The sequence below is a fragment of the Nannobrachium achirus genome, assembly GCF_963921795.1.
Source record: "Nannobrachium achirus genome assembly, chromosome: 12".
NCBI classification, from domain to species: Eukaryota; Metazoa; Chordata; class Actinopteri; order Myctophiformes; family Myctophidae; genus Nannobrachium; species Nannobrachium achirus.
The window spans coordinates 65702832-65718444 of NC_137832.1; the positions used below are offsets into that span (position 1 = coordinate 65702832).

General features: G+C 45.1%; 1 protein-coding gene across 1 annotated transcript in view; it reads right to left on the reverse strand.

Annotated features, from left to right (window-relative positions):
• Positions 1-15613, reverse strand: part of LOC308295802 (GDNF family receptor alpha-2-like) — a gene marked incomplete at both ends in the record, with an annotated part of 317858 nt that overhangs the window by 12250 nt on the left and 289995 nt on the right. The window contains one exon of the mRNA XM_080738851.1: positions 9599-9786. Coding sequence (XP_080594977.1) covers positions 9599-9786 — 188 coding nt within the window. The remainder of the gene's footprint in view (positions 1-9598; positions 9787-15613) is intronic.

A 15613-nucleotide genomic window follows, 5' to 3' on the forward strand; every position in this document is an offset into this window, starting at 1 on the left:
GTTCCAGAATGTACCATTAAGGTTGGAGGGAGGGGGGGTAGAGAGCAGGGGCGTCACAAGGGGGGGAGTGGGACTGAGTTACTAGGGCCCAAGGTGGATTATTAATTAGTAATTAATTAGTAATTATTTTATACTTTAGCTATTGAAAAATAGCAGACATACAAAGATATTAACCTGACTGCGCCAGATGGTGGCAGTAGTACGTACCGCCCTACTTTACCATCTGAGATTCCTCGGGAAGAGTTGATCACACTCGTAAAGTCCCGGCCGGACCAATCAGCGGCAGCTACGGGCGGGCTCTGAGCGGCTCTGAGCCAATAGAGTCTGATTGCAGACCACGTGGAAACCCGGGAGGCGGATTCTGGGTGTAACGTCATGCAGACAGGCCAATATGAGTGGTCCCAGACTGTGATAGAGAGGAGGCCCCATCCAATCACCTGCTAAAGAATTTGAATAAATGGCCCGCCCCTTACATCGGGTCTGCCGGAGCAGTCCCAGATGATGGTAAGCAGAGCGGTATGCAGCCAGCATACGCACTGCTGCTATCATCTGGCGCAGTCAAGTTACAAAGATATGTAAAGTCGTGAAAATGTGTGCAAATCTTTGAATGTATGTATTTTTTTAAGCGAAGGCCGCAGTGAATCCTTGTACCCAGGGTGGGGTGGGGTGGGGGTGGGGGGGGGGGGGCCCGCAGTGAATCCTTGTACCCAGGGCCCAGAACTTGGTGGGACACCCCTGGAGAGAGAGAAAGTCCTGCTGTGTGGCTGGACAGAGTATAACATAGTATAACATATAACACATAACACATAACACAGAGTATAACATAGTATAACATATAACACATAACACATAACACATAACACAGAGTATAACATAGTATAACATATAACACATAACACATAACACATAACACAGAGTATAACATAGTATAACATATAACACATAACACATAACACATAACACAGAGTATAACATGGTCCCCTGAGTCCAGCTGGACAGAGTATAACCTGGTCCCCTGGTCATCTAGTCCAGCTGGACAGAGTATAACCTGGTCCCCTGGTCATCTAGTCCAGCTGGACAGAGTATAACCTGGTCCCCTGGTCATCTAGTCCAGCTGGACAGAGTATAACATGGTCCCCTGGTCATCTAGTCCAGCTGGACAGAGTATAACATGGTCCCCTGAGTCCAGCTGGACAGAGTATAACATGGTCCCCTGGTCATCTAGTCCAGCTGGACAGAGTATAACATGGTCCCCTGGTCTTCATCATCATGGTCTTTCTCACATTTGTATTTGATCAGAAAATGAAGTACAATTCTATTAAAAGACAAACCAACAGACCCGTTCCAGACACTGAACAAGCAGAGTTCACTGCAGTCTTCTTCCTCACAGAGTCTGAACAGAACAGGCCCTGGGCCAGGTTTTTATAGAAACTTTCTAATCCAGATTAAAAACTATCCTCTCCTCTCCTCTCCTCTCCTCTCCTCTCCTCTCCTCTCCTCTCCTCTCCCCTCCTCTCCCCTCCTCTCCTCCTCTCTCCTCTCCTCTCCCCTCCCTCCTCTCCTCTCCTCTCCTCTCCTCTCCTCTCCTCTCCTCTTTTCCGATGGCACAGAAAGCAGTGGATAAAGTAACTAATCACATTGTGACACGTTGTGGGCTTGTAGATCTGCTATTTTCAAAATATATGTTTTTTAAACTTGAAATGGGACATTCTGCCATGACAGGACTTTTACTATAGAGAGAGAGAGGGAGAGGCAGAACAGGGACTTTTACTATATTATTATATTATTATATATTATATATTATATTATTACTATATTATTGCGACCATAGGTCACAGATTATTAACAGAATAGGTTTGCCGCTCTGACATCACGCTCTGGCTTCACTGTGATGTCACACTAACAGAATCACTTTTATGCCCATATATGGAGTTCCCTGATGTCATCAATATTAAGCCCATATTTAACAGGACTTCATATGCAATGCCCATATATGGAGGCCACATACCCCACTAACAGGATCCATATATGGCCAAGACAGCCCATATCTGTGTGGCTGGTTCTACAGACAGGGATCTCCATGTATGGGCATAAAAGGGTATGATGTCAGATGTCATAGACATCATAGGACTTTCACATAATGAATAACCGAGTAAGCATGTTTGGGCTCTCACAGCATATCTCCATATACAGTACATGGATCTCCATATATGGATACCAGGGGCTGGTCTCCATATATGGGTACCAGGGGTCTCCATATATGGGTACCAGGGGTCTCATGGATCAGAAAGGAACAATGGAGCACACAGCTTGATGGAACTCAACAGGGAGAGGCTCAGGTAGACACTTTGAAATTTAGAACTGTATTTAGTTACAACTACTTTAGATTTTAGGTTGGTTTCTGTTGGGGGGTTTTGGCTGGCACTACATTGTTATCACCTCTGGCTCAGTTGATTGGCTGTGCTCACCACTTGTCACTCCCCCTACTATGCATCTCAACATGCATTTAAGGGCAGACAGTGGCCACACACAGACACTCATGGATCAGAAAGGAACAATGGAGCACACAGCTTGATGGAACTCAACAGGGAGAGGCTCAGGTAGACACTTTGAAATTTAGAACTGTATTTAGTTACAACTACTTTAGATTTTAGGTTGGTTTCTGTTGGGGGGTTTTGGCTGGCACTACATTGTTATCACCTCTGGCTCAGTTGATTGGCTGTGCTCACCACTTGTCACTCCCCCTACTATGCATCTCAACATGCATTTAAGGGCAGACAGTGGCCACACACAGACACTCATGGATCAGAAAGGAACAATGGAGCACACAGCTTGATGGAACTCAACAGGGAGAGGCTCAGGTAGACACTTCGAAACTTTAGAACTGTATTTAGTTACAACTACTTTAGAATTAGAACCATTCAGTGAGTTAAAACATCAGCATGTGCACCATTCAGATCCGGCAATCTGAGCTATCAGTCGGGCGGGTGGGGCTCTTAGCCATGGTAGGCAACCCACCTAGGAGAAGGTCACTCTGAGGTAAAAACCAGGACTGTGAGAATTTGCGACCCCACAGTCCTTAACTAGCATTGAAAAGCCAACCATGAAGAACAAAGTCATCTCAAATCCTATACTTCCAGCGGCGGGAGTCCGCAGGAGCATCGCGGCGGATGGTGGTGCTGGTCCTCCTTCCGGAGGACATCATGACGACAGGGCCTCAAACCCACGGGAACGAGGGAGGGTTCTGTCTGACCACAGCATCCCATCCAATGCACTCATGCGTTGTCGGAGACCATTTGTAATGGGGACCTTCAACGCATGCACAGTGAGAGAAGAAGCTAGACTGGTGGAATTGGCACATTGTGCTGAAGAACAGGGGGTAGAGATCCTGGGAGTCCAGGAACACAGAAGAGTCCACACTGGCGACAAGATAGTTTACCACCAAGTAGAGAAACGCACGTTCATCACTGCATCTGCGGGGCGAAACGGGGCCCAGGCTGCAACAGGGGGTGTGGGAATAATGCTGGGTTCTCTGGCGCGCAGAGCTCTCCGACGGGTACACAAGCACACTGAAAGGATCCTCATAGCTGAGTTTGCAGGTAACCCAGTAACAACAGTCATAGTGGTGTACTCGCCCACTAACACGGCACTACCTGAGAAGGTTGAGGAGTTCTATGAGGACCTCACAGAAGCAGTCCGTGGTGTCCCAGCGCACAACTTCCTGGCAATCCTTGGCGACTTCAACGCCAGGATTGGACAGGAGGATGCACCATTCCCATACCATGAGTCTACCAACCGCAACGGCACATACCTCAAAGCCCTTCTCATGGAACACCAGCTCCTGGCAGCGAACACCATGTTCCGAAAGAGAACAGGGAAGAGATGGACTTTCAGAGACCGAGCCTCAAGGCCTGGGGAGCTACCTAGGCTATACCAGTTGGACTACATCCTAGTGAGGCAAAAGTGGAGGAATTCCATCCTGAACGCTGAGCCATACAGCACGTTCAGCTCTGTAGGCTCTGACCACCGTGTGGTCTCCATGAGGGTACGACTGAGCCTCAGGGTCCCCAAGCCAAGCCCCAAGATTCGGCATGACTGGAAGGCATTCACGACCAATCCGGGCCTCCAAACCAGGTACTCGGAGGAAGTCAGGAAGCGCTTTCGGCAGCTGGATAGGGGAGAGGAGCCCAGCCGTGAATATGGGAGATTCATCACAGCGAATGAGGAGGCGACCAGACTGTGCGTGCCAGTGCTGAACAGAGTAAGAGCACCACCACGGTCCAGACACCCGAAGGTTGTAGCAGCACGAGGCAGGATGGAGGAAGCACGACTCAACTTTGAGCGTGAACCAACAGAGGAGGGTCGCGAGACACTGAACGAGGCCAAACAGTCTCTCTTCAGCACCTACGACGCCATCAAAGGGGAAGAAGTGATGGAAAGTGTGCGAAGAGTGCAGGCAGCGCAAGGTGAAAGGCAATACGGGGAGGCCTGGAAGGTAATAAATGAGATGACAGGGCGGAAGAGGGCCAAGGAGGGCCAGGTGGAGGGACACAGTCCAGAGGAGAGGGTGGCAACATGGTTCGACCACTTCCAGAGGCTCCTGGGAACATCAGTGGAAGAGGGAGAGGAGGAAAATATACCGACAGTCCTCCAGGGCCTGAACATCGACGATGGACCCTTCACAATCAGCGAGCTCGCCAGGGCAAAATCCACCCTAAGAGAGGGAAAGAGTGCTGGGCCGGATGGCATACCCCCAGAGGTCTTGAAGAACTGCGACCTAGACAACCTCATCCTAGACTTTTGCAACAATGCTCTACAGCACAACAAGCAACCTGAAATATGGTCTCTGTCTAATATCATCCCGGTGCCTAAAGCTGGAGACCTCTCAAAGCCAGACAACTACAGAGGCATCAGCCTGACATGTATCACTGCTAAGGTCTTCAACCGAATGATACTGAACAGGATACGGCATGCCATCGACCCTCACCTGAGAGAGAACCAAAATGGTTTTCGAGAGGAGAGAACAACCGTAGCACAGATCCTGGCATTAAGGAGATTAATAGAGGAGGTGAAAAAGAACAACCTAGCAGCTGTACTGTGCTTCATTGACTTCAAAAAGGCTTTTGATTCTATCCACAGAAGCAAGATGGTGAAGATCCTTGAGGCCTACAATGTCCCTCCCAACATTCTCCGGGCTATCGAGACCATGTACGCAAAAACAAGGGCCAAAGTGGTGACCCCAGATGGCAGCAGTGAGGTGTTTGACATCCGAGCTGGGGTAATGCAAGGAGACACCCTAGCCCCCTACCTCTTCATCATAGTTCTAGATTATGCGCTCAGGAAAGCCATAGGGGGACGGGAACAAGAGCTTGGCTTCACGCTAACACCAAGGAGGTCAAGACGGCATCCCGCAGTAGTTCTGACAGACCTGGACTATGCGGACGACATCAGCCTGCTCTCCGACAGCATGGAACAAGCACAAGAACTCCTGAACAGGGTGGAGATAGAGTGTGCCAAAGTTGGTCTCAGGCTAAACGCTAAGAAAACTGAGGTTATCACCTATAACCTACCTGATCACTCACCTCTGACAACAACAGAAGGAGCTGTGTTGAAGGAAGTCAAGGACTTCAAGTACCTGGGCGCATGGGTCGACTCAACTGAGAAAGACCTTAAAGTAAGGAAGGCACTCGCTTGGAGGGCCCTGAACGGCATGAACAGTGTATGGAACTCTAACCTCCCCCGCCAAATCAAACTTAGCTTCTTCTTTGCAACGGTGGAGTCTGTTCTCCTCTATGGCAGTGAATGCTGGACCCTGAAGCCAACCCTGCAGAAGTCTCTAGACGGGTGCTACACTAGAATGTTGCGTGCAGTACTCAACATCAACAGGAGTGCACATGTTACAAACGAGAGCCTGTATGAGGGAATACCAAAGGTAAGCGAGAAAATTGCCACCAGAAGAATGAGACTAGCAGGACACTGCCAAAGACACCAGGAGCTTCCAGCCAGCAAATTGGTACTGTGGGAGCCAACACACGGGCACCGGCCGCGAGGACGTCCCACAAAAACATACGTGGACATACTCAAGGAAGACGTAGGGACACAGAACACCAATGAGCTGGCCAGATGTATGGAGAACCGAGATGACTGGAAACAACGATGGAGGGCTCGTCTGAGGACGACCTAGATAGATATATGGGTACCAGGGGTCTCCATATATGGGCAACTAGTCCGATATACATCACTGGCCAGATGGCCGGGCGAGGTCGCATGTCGCCCTGAGGCGTCTTACTAGTATATTTATATTATATTTATTACATTACATTACATTACATTACATTACATATGCTTTAAACATTTTCCAAGCATATTTTGATGCCAATACTTTTACTCAAGTAATACTGGAACTTCATTGTTGATATTTGATACTGTAAAATGTGATTACGTTTCCTCCCACTGTCCTTTTCACCCTTTCAATGGCAAGGGAAAGAAACAACAATATTTCATCCAGATGTCATCATCTCTGGGAGTTTAGCGTAAAACCGCCTTATCGTAAAAGATTGGGGCAAATTCCTAGCGAGGCAGCGTAGAGACGGAGTGTGATGGAGATGTGAAAGGGGGGCAGCGTAGAGACGGAGTGTGATGGAGATGTGAAAGGGGGGATTAAGGCAACCAACACGCTGGAACAATCAGCCTCCGTGTCGGAGCAGAGCACGCCGCGCCGCACGGCGCCCAACATTAATAATCAAAACAATGGCGGCGTTGGCGTCAGCTCGCCACGGAACATCAGAGGTGTTTATGGTTTCTGTCGGGTGGAAACCTCGTATGTCCAAAACTGCTACTTTTCTGGATTCAAATTCAAACTTGGCAGATCGACAAGCGTGAAACGGCGTGGAGTTTGTAGATCTGCTAGTTTTGACGCTTTTGCGTGACGATGTAGTATGATCGAGAAGGGTCGTTAATTTACGACAAAACACAATAAAGTTAGATTATGAAGGTACAGAGAGGTTCCTGGTTTAGGGTTAGGGTTAACCCTAACCCTAACCCTAGATTATACCCTAACCCTAACCCTAACCCTAACCCTAGATTATGGAGGTACAGCGAGAGGTTCCTGCCCCAACCGTAACGATATCTATAAAAAATACATACCTTCTATTTATTCCATTTTTATTTTTTTTGTAATTAAAGAAAAGAAAGGATGATCATTTTCAGCTTTCTGTTGTTTTAGCCATTTTAGTGATTTTGATTTCAGTGGGTGGGGGCATGCGTACAAGTGGCTAAATACGTCTATAAGCCAGCGATTTCTTTATTACTATTTACAGTAACACTTCTAGCCCCCATAAGTCACATCTGGCCAGAAAAGATAGCTCTGCATCTTGAGAATCGGCTTATTGTGTCCAAAAAGACACATTTAGTCACTTGTGGGCATGCATGCCCCCCCACCCCCCCACTGAAATCAAAAACACTAACATGATGGAAAGCAGTAAAATGCTCATCTTTTCTTTTCTCTCATTACTTTCTAAAATATGAACCCTTGTTGTAAAAAAACTGTCCTCCTTTAACCTTTTTAACTTTTTCTCTACCATTTTAAACATAGCCTGAACTCAGCAACTGCCAAATTGTCCTTACCTTTTAACGTGGGCACGTGCACGCATCGCGCACAATCTGTGCATGTAACATGTAGCAGCGTTGCAGACCGGACCGCAGCATTCGGAAAAAACAATCCCATTGGAAAAATAAATATCCGTTGTCAGGCTGTATCTGCCGCTGTTTACAGAAAAACTCATGTAAAACGCAGAGCTGTGCGCTATGTTCCTGCGAGGGCACATCGCGCAGCAGACGATATGTGCGCAGATCATATGCCAGGCGGGTAAAAGAATCAAACAGCTTCCAAATTAAAAAATCTGCGTGAAAAAATACCATGTTATGGTTCATAATGATTAAAGCTAATTAAATTTCCGGGATCTACGGGCATGGCAGCGCGGTACAGCGGGAAATCTCCGGTTTCGACGGGGATAGCAGGAAATTAGTTAAATATATATTCTTCTCTCAATGAAATAGTTTTTATTTTGTTTGTACTTCTTAAAATAATGCACCGAATCTCTGTAGTATGTAAGAACCTAAGTGTGTAAACCTTGGACTCGTTGGACTTCTAATTCACCCCACAGACGACCCAAGGGAGAGCCGTGCTTGATGTGGAGTTGGTGGGAGACCAGAGAAGGCTCTGGCCGTTGCCATGAGCCCAGTGATTGCCATGGCAACGCCAGCCTAGCTTGATTTGGCAAATTTCCCACACCTGGCATTGATTACTGTGATTGATTACTTAAATGCCATTCACACCTGAAGTGTGTTTAAAACGTCCGGATCAAGGACCAAATGTTTACATTGTTGCATCTGGTCTGGTTAGCGTTCACACAGGACTTTGCTAAGCGAACCGAATATGTAAACAAGTGACACGTGGTCACTGGTCATACGCCGTTGATCTTCTGACAGAACATCTCTAGAGAAGATGACTTCACTGCCAAGATACAATGGAGCAACAGAAGCCTGTTGTGATCGTTTTAATTTGTTATTTTTTGTATTTAATCAAATTAGAGTGAAAACAGTTTTAGTAATTCAATTAAATGTAAAAAAAAGAAGCCAAATGCAGGCATTTCAGGACCGAGGGGAATACAGAGACAGACGGACGCACACACCACGCACGCACGCACGCACGCACGCACGCACGCACACACACACACACACACACACACACACACACACACACACACACACACACACACACACACGCAAGCAAGCACACACACACACACACACACACACACACACAAGCACACTCTCTCTCTATCAATAGCACTGAAAGTGGCCAAATAATCAGTGCTAAATTGCAAATTATTCTTTAAAAAGGCTAACATGAACATAAATTATGAATCACCACCTTCACCGTGGCTGTCTATGGTAGGTTTATGGAGGACCATATGTTCATGTACTGTAGGAGATGAGTCCTATGCTTTAATGTTGTCCAAATGAAATTGATCAGCTGTTCATCAGAACAAACACACCATGAATGAATAATAGTCCAACCTAACCAATGGAATCTGTATGGTATTTTTTTTCACAGCTATTCACATTAAAATGTAGGCTATCATACTCTAAGCATTGGTGATTGCACTGGTAACGCTTAGCTTACTGATGTAAGCTACTGTAAACAACAGTATAGAAGCTGATATCAATAGTGTCTGATTACAGACAGAGCAGCCAGCGGTCTTTATTTCTAGGAATGTTCAAACTTACCTGCAGCTTAATGTGCAGAATAAAAAGCATAATTCCCCCCTTGATCTAGAAATGATCTAGAAATGATCTACAAGCTCACAGATCTACAAGCTCTAAGCTCGCAGCGCGGCACTCGGTGCCACAGTGTGAGCTTGTATATCTGCTATTTTTCAATAGTTAAATCAAAAAATAATTCTAGGCCTAAAATGAAATTAAAAGCATTAATAAGAGCACTCGTTATGTTTTACCACAAAGGTAACTGTTTTTATGAATCATGAGGCCCCTTGTTATGATGATGATGATGATGATGATGATGAGCCTTCAGTACCTTGCCTTGTAGCTCCCCCTCCCCCTCCCCCTCCTGGCTGTCACCGTGGACGTTGGGGGGTTCCGAGGTGGTCGTGGGGCCGCCGTCGAGCGCCGGTGCCTTCGCCGTCGCCAAGGGCTCCGAGACAGACTCGTCTTGGTACGGCGCGGTGTCGCCGCCGCTGTAGCCGAAGGCCTGGATGGCGTTTCCTGCAGGGTGGGGGGGGGGGGGGGGATAAGAGATATGAAGTCATTTGCTATTCTTGACTAGCTGTGTTCCCAGAAGGCATCATGGCTACAGACTGACAGCATCTCTGAGTCAACTTCTTGGTCCCCTGCCCGACGTCTGGCAGAGGAGGAACGGGAAGAGGAGACTCATACAGTAGGCCTACTACGCTCCTAATACACAATGTGAGCTGGACATTTTTTCTTAATAATTTCTTGGGAAAATGGGGAAAAAATATATACAATAAAAAAATATTAAAAATAAATGAAAAAAGTTGTCGAGCCAGCTCACGTATTAGGAGGTTAGTATGAGTCACTAGTAAAAAAGACGGGTGTTTTTAATGAATCTATCATGGTTAAAATGGAGTTTGAAGTTACAATGGGTTTGTAAAGGAATGGGCCAGGATGGGGAGGGTCTGATAAAATGAATATCAAATATCTAAATATTGAATCAAGCAAATTAAAATCTGTCCAGGGTCACAAAAGCCTGATTAGATTATAAAATGACCAAAAGTTTTTTGAAAGTGGAATATGCCTTTAAGTAAAAGTATCAATGCTGCAATGTACTATTTTCAAATAGCTAAAGTTTAAATATGGCTGAGGTGATGAATGTAATTACAGATGTGATATTTAATATAATAACTGTAGGAGTGGAGTAAAAGTACAAGGACAATAATTGTCTCTGAGATGTAGTGGAGTAGAAATAATAAACAAATTGAAAATTCTAAATAACTCCAGTAAAGTAAAACTACCTGAACATACTTAAAGGAGGACTTTGCTGCTTTTCAACCTATCTTCATTTAACTCATACAGTGCCGCCGGCCACAAGGGGCGCTAGAGTGCCAGAAATTTCTCTGTAGACCTTCGCTCTAGCTTCCGTCGACACTGTCCCAAGTGCCTTGGGATTTCACTCCAGCCAATGCTATGGGTGACGAGAGGAGGAAGCTAGCTGACACGTAGCCAAAATGCTAACCCATTTAGAAGCCCGATCTAAAGCTATTTCAGTCGCAACAAACTTTCTCTTTGGGTCTGGGAACACAATCCGGAGAAAATCCTGTCTAAAGATGTGATTTATTATTGGAGTGGGCGGCGCGATGCGGCCGTTAGCGCGACTACGGCCCGTGTATGGCCGAGTGTTGGCCCGGACCATGGATGGACGTTTAGACCGGGGCTTCGTTGAGGCCTCCGATTAAATAATTCATTTTATTAAATATCCCCCGAACTAGTTCGGGATAGGCACCCTGGAATACGTCGCGCCGCCGACAGTATATATTGAGTTTTTTTTGTGGGGCTCTAAACTTTATTTTAAACCATTTTCAATGGAACAAATCGTCGGACCATCTAGCGTCTCTCGTTGGCTCGCGCTAGACGAGCAAGGACCACCCACGTTGCTCCAAGCAGCTCGGGGTAAGTAAAATAGCAAATAAAATATTGTATTGGATTGAAATAAAGCCGAACTTGTTCGGGATAGGCACTTATAGTAATAGGTCCTCACTAATGTTCATAATAAAATTGCAAAAAAAAAAAAAACCTACTCGGTCCAAGTCTCTTAGGAGAGATGTGTGAAGAAATCTATAGTCTTGAGACATCATTTGACAGATTTTTTTTTAAACAATATTTTTGAAAAAACGCATTTTAGATTTGTATTATCACGAGAACAACAGCTTCCACTTTAACATTGCAAGTCTTCAGGAATAGAAAGCTTGCATTGATGATGTCATAGGCTTGCATTGATGATGTCATAGGCTATTATATGAAGATAGGTTGAAAAGTGGTGAAGTAATCCTTTAAGACGGTATACTTGAGTAAATGTACTTTTGTTACTTTCCACCCCTGGAGTGGTTTTTGCATCGTCAGTCCCCCCCCCCCCCTCTCTGTCTCTCTCTCTCTGTCTCTCTCTCTCTCTCTCTCTCTCTCTCTCTCTCTCTCTCTCTCTCTCTCTCTCCCCCCCCCCCCCCCTCTCTGTCTCTCTCTCTCTGTCTCTCTCTCTCTCTCTCTCTCTCTCTCTCTCCCCCCCCCCCCCCCCCCCCCTCTCTTGCTCGTAGCTCTAATCAAACCCAGCCTGGTCTGTGTTTGTAAGAAGTGTAAACTTGGAAGGTCACTAACGTTTTTTTTCTCCTCCCCGCCGTCTCCTTCAGGGCCGACGGTGTTTAATTTAAAGATTCCCATCTGTAACTCGGCTGCTGCCTTTATATAATAATTGCTGACAAGTTTATGCTATTGATCTGGGAAGTAATAATTATCGCTCTATCAGAGACACACTGGACGTATTATTATTCTATTATTATTATTCACAGACAAAACCACGTCAGGGCCGTCCTTGACTCCACTCTGCTCCTCACAAAAGAAACAAGAGGCCACTTTTATTGTGTGCAGCGGTGGAAGGTAATTAAGTACATGTACTCAAGTACTGTACTTAAGTACATTTTTGAGCTATTTTTTACTTTATTTCCAATTTTCTGTACTTTTACTTCTACTCCTCTACATCTACATAAAATATATTACTTGTAGATTTGGATTTTTATTACTAATCATACATTAACCACCACCAAAATGCATTGCATCGCACCGCATCAAGCTTGCAGATTTTACTTTTTACTTACTTACTTTTAGTACATTTGAAAACTTGTGAAAATGGCACATTGTACATAATGAGTATTTTCTACTTTTGGTACTTTTAGGTACATTTTGATACCAAATACCATAAATGTACTTTTACTCAAGTGAAGTCTGAATTCCGGATTCTCCTAACAGTGTACAGTATTATTTCTACTTTGCATTATTGATACTTTTACTTAAGTACCAAAATGTAGTACTTTTTCCCACTACTGCTTGAAAACAACAAAACAAAACACAAACACACTTTTTATTGTGTGTCGCAACAAACCGTTTTCAGTCAAATCTTTGCAAGGAGCTTGACGAATGTGGCTGCTGTTAACGTCTGCACTCAAGTTGATTAGCCCCCCCCCTTCCCCCCTCCCTTATCTGTTTGCCAATATAAGTACGCCTGTTCAGCAGTCGGACATTTTGAGAAATAGAATCCTTTTAAAAAGCAAATAAATCAGCTGCGCTGCAGAAGGAGTGGGCTGTGCTGTGTGCTGTGCTGTGTGCGTTATGGTTGGTACCGTACCCAATGCATGAGAGCTGTGTGTGTGTGTGTGTGTGTGTGTGTGTGTGTGTGTGTGTGTGTGTGTGTGTGTGTGTGTGTGTGTGTGTGTGCGTGCGTGCGTGCGTGCGTGCGTGCGTGCGTGCGTGTGTGTGCACTTGTTTTACTATACACGTGAGGACCACATGTTATAAGCCTGAAGGGCCAAGCCTCTGTGTGCTCACAATGTGACACATTGTGAGCTTGTAGATCTGCTAAGAGGGTAATGTATGTTTTGCAATAATAATCTAAATCTACTAAATAAGTAAATAAATGTAGTGGAGTAAAAGTTGCCTCAGATGTAGAAGTAAAAGTACTGAACATTTGAAATACTCAAGTAAGGTACAAATACCTAAAAATAAAAATACCACTGCTTTACACTTAGCAATTAAAAGCAGGTCTGTCTGATCTAGTTTCAGAGGTTGTGGGCGTGGTTTGACTTGGGGGGAGTGATTTAGGGGTGTGGTTAAGTACCTATTGTCCCTCCCATTGTCACACCCACTTCTGGCTAGCTGGAGGTGTCCAAATGTTTCTTGCATTCAAATGGCTTTTTAACAGCTTTGGTTTTTATGGTGCAACAAGTTTCATATGTCCATAACTTCTTCAAATATGCTCCAATTTCAACAAATGATACATCATATGAAAGCTTGGATTCTGTACTTGGATAATCTGTACAACAATGTAAAATGACAAATTCAGAGTTAAGGCACAAAGCACCAGACTCGGTCACATATTGTTGCTGTCATAAATGAACGCCCTTACTTGACCAATAATACAGTGTCACACAAAACCATGGAAGCTTGAACATTTTGAACTTTCAGATCTGCTGCTTTTGAATCTGAACCCTGTAAACCAGGGGTCCCCGGACCCCCTGTTGAAGACCCATGCTGTAATGCTGTAAACAGTGTAAACCAGGGGTCCCCGGACCCCCTGTTGAAGACCCATGCTGTAAACAGTGTAAAGTAACAGTTTTGGACTTAAGAGGTTTCCACCCGACAGAGACGATACATAGAATTTGCGAGGACAACTGAACTGTCCGTGTTTCTCACAAGAGAGTTAGGATTAGGATTAGCAGGCTTAGAGGTCAGGTTTAAGGCTTACAGTAGGAGTTCTGATGTATTCATTATTTGCAACAGACGAGAGCACTGTGAGCACTGTGAGCTAGGGGCGGCATAGCTCAGGCATAGCTCAGGGGTAGAGAAACCGTTATTAGAGCACGAAGGGTTCCCGAAGGGTTCCCAGTTAGAATCCGGGCTCCCCCTGAGTTAATGTCGAAGAGTCCTTGGGCAAGACTCTGAACACCTAGTTGCTCCTGGTGAGCAGGTTGGTGCCTTGCATGGTTTCCTCCGCCACCGGTGTATGAATGTGTGTGTGAATGGGTGAATGTAATGCACAATCTATGTAAAGCGCTTTGGATAAAAGCGCTATATAAATGCACCATTTACCATTTACCATTTAGCTTGTCTGTTATTGTCAGTGAGCGACGCGAACAGCGAGGGCAGATTCTGCCAGCGCATTCCGATGGGATGGAGCAGTTTGTTGAGTTGAATGGAGCAGTTTGTTGAGTTGAATGGAGCAGTTTGTTGAGTTGAATGGAGCAGTTTGTTGAGTTGAATGGAGCAGTTTGTTGAGTTGAATGGAGCAGTTTGTTGAGTTGAATGGAGCAGTTTGTTGAGTTGAATGGAGCAGTTTGTTGAGTTGAATGGAGCAGTTTGTTGAGTTGAATGGAGCAGTTTGTTGAGTTGAATGGAGCAGTTTGTTGAGTTGAAGGAGCAGTTTGTTGAGTTGAATGGAGCAGTTTGTTGAGTTGAAAGGAGCAGTTTGTTGAGTTGAATGGAGCAGTTTGTTGAGTTGAATGGAGCAGTTTGTTGAGTTGAATGGAGCAGTTTGTTGAGTTGAAAGGAGCAGTTTGTTGAGTTGAATGGAGCAGTTTGTTGAGTTGAATGGAGCAGTTTGTTGAGTTGAATGGAGCAGTTTGTTGAGTTGAATGGAGCAGTTTGTTGAGTTGAATGGAGCAGTTTGTTGAGTTGAATGGAGCAATTTGTTGAGTTGAAAGGAGCAGTTTGTTGAGTTGAATGGAGCAGTTTGTTGAGTTGAATGGAGCAGTTTGTTGAGTTGAATGGAGCAGTTTGTTGAGTTGAATGGAGCAGTTTGTTGAGTTGAATGGAGCAGTTTGTTGAGTTGAATGGAGCAGTTTGTTGAGTTGAATGGAGCAGTTTGTTGAGTTGAATGGAGCAGTTTGTTGAGTTGAATGGAGCAGTTTGTTGAGTTGAAAGGAGTAGTTTGTTGAGTTGAAAGGAGCAGTTTGTTGAGTTGAATGGAGCAGTTTGTTGAGTTGAATGGAGCAGTTTGTTGAGTTGGAATGGAGCAGTTTGTTGAGTTGAATGGAGCAGTTTGTTGAGTTGGAATGGAGCAGTTTGTTGAGTTGAATGGAGCAGTTTGTTGAGTTGAATGGAGCAGTTTGTTGAGTTGAATGGAGCAGTTTGTTGAGTTGAATGGAGCAGTTTGTTGAGTTGAATGGAGCAGTTTGTTGAGTTGAATGGAGCAGTTTGTTGAGTTGGAATGGAGCAGTTTGTTGAGTTGAATGGAGCAGTTTGTTGAGTTGAAATGGAGCAGTTTGTTGAGTTGAATGGAGCAGTTTGTTGAGTTGAATGGAGCAGTTTGTTG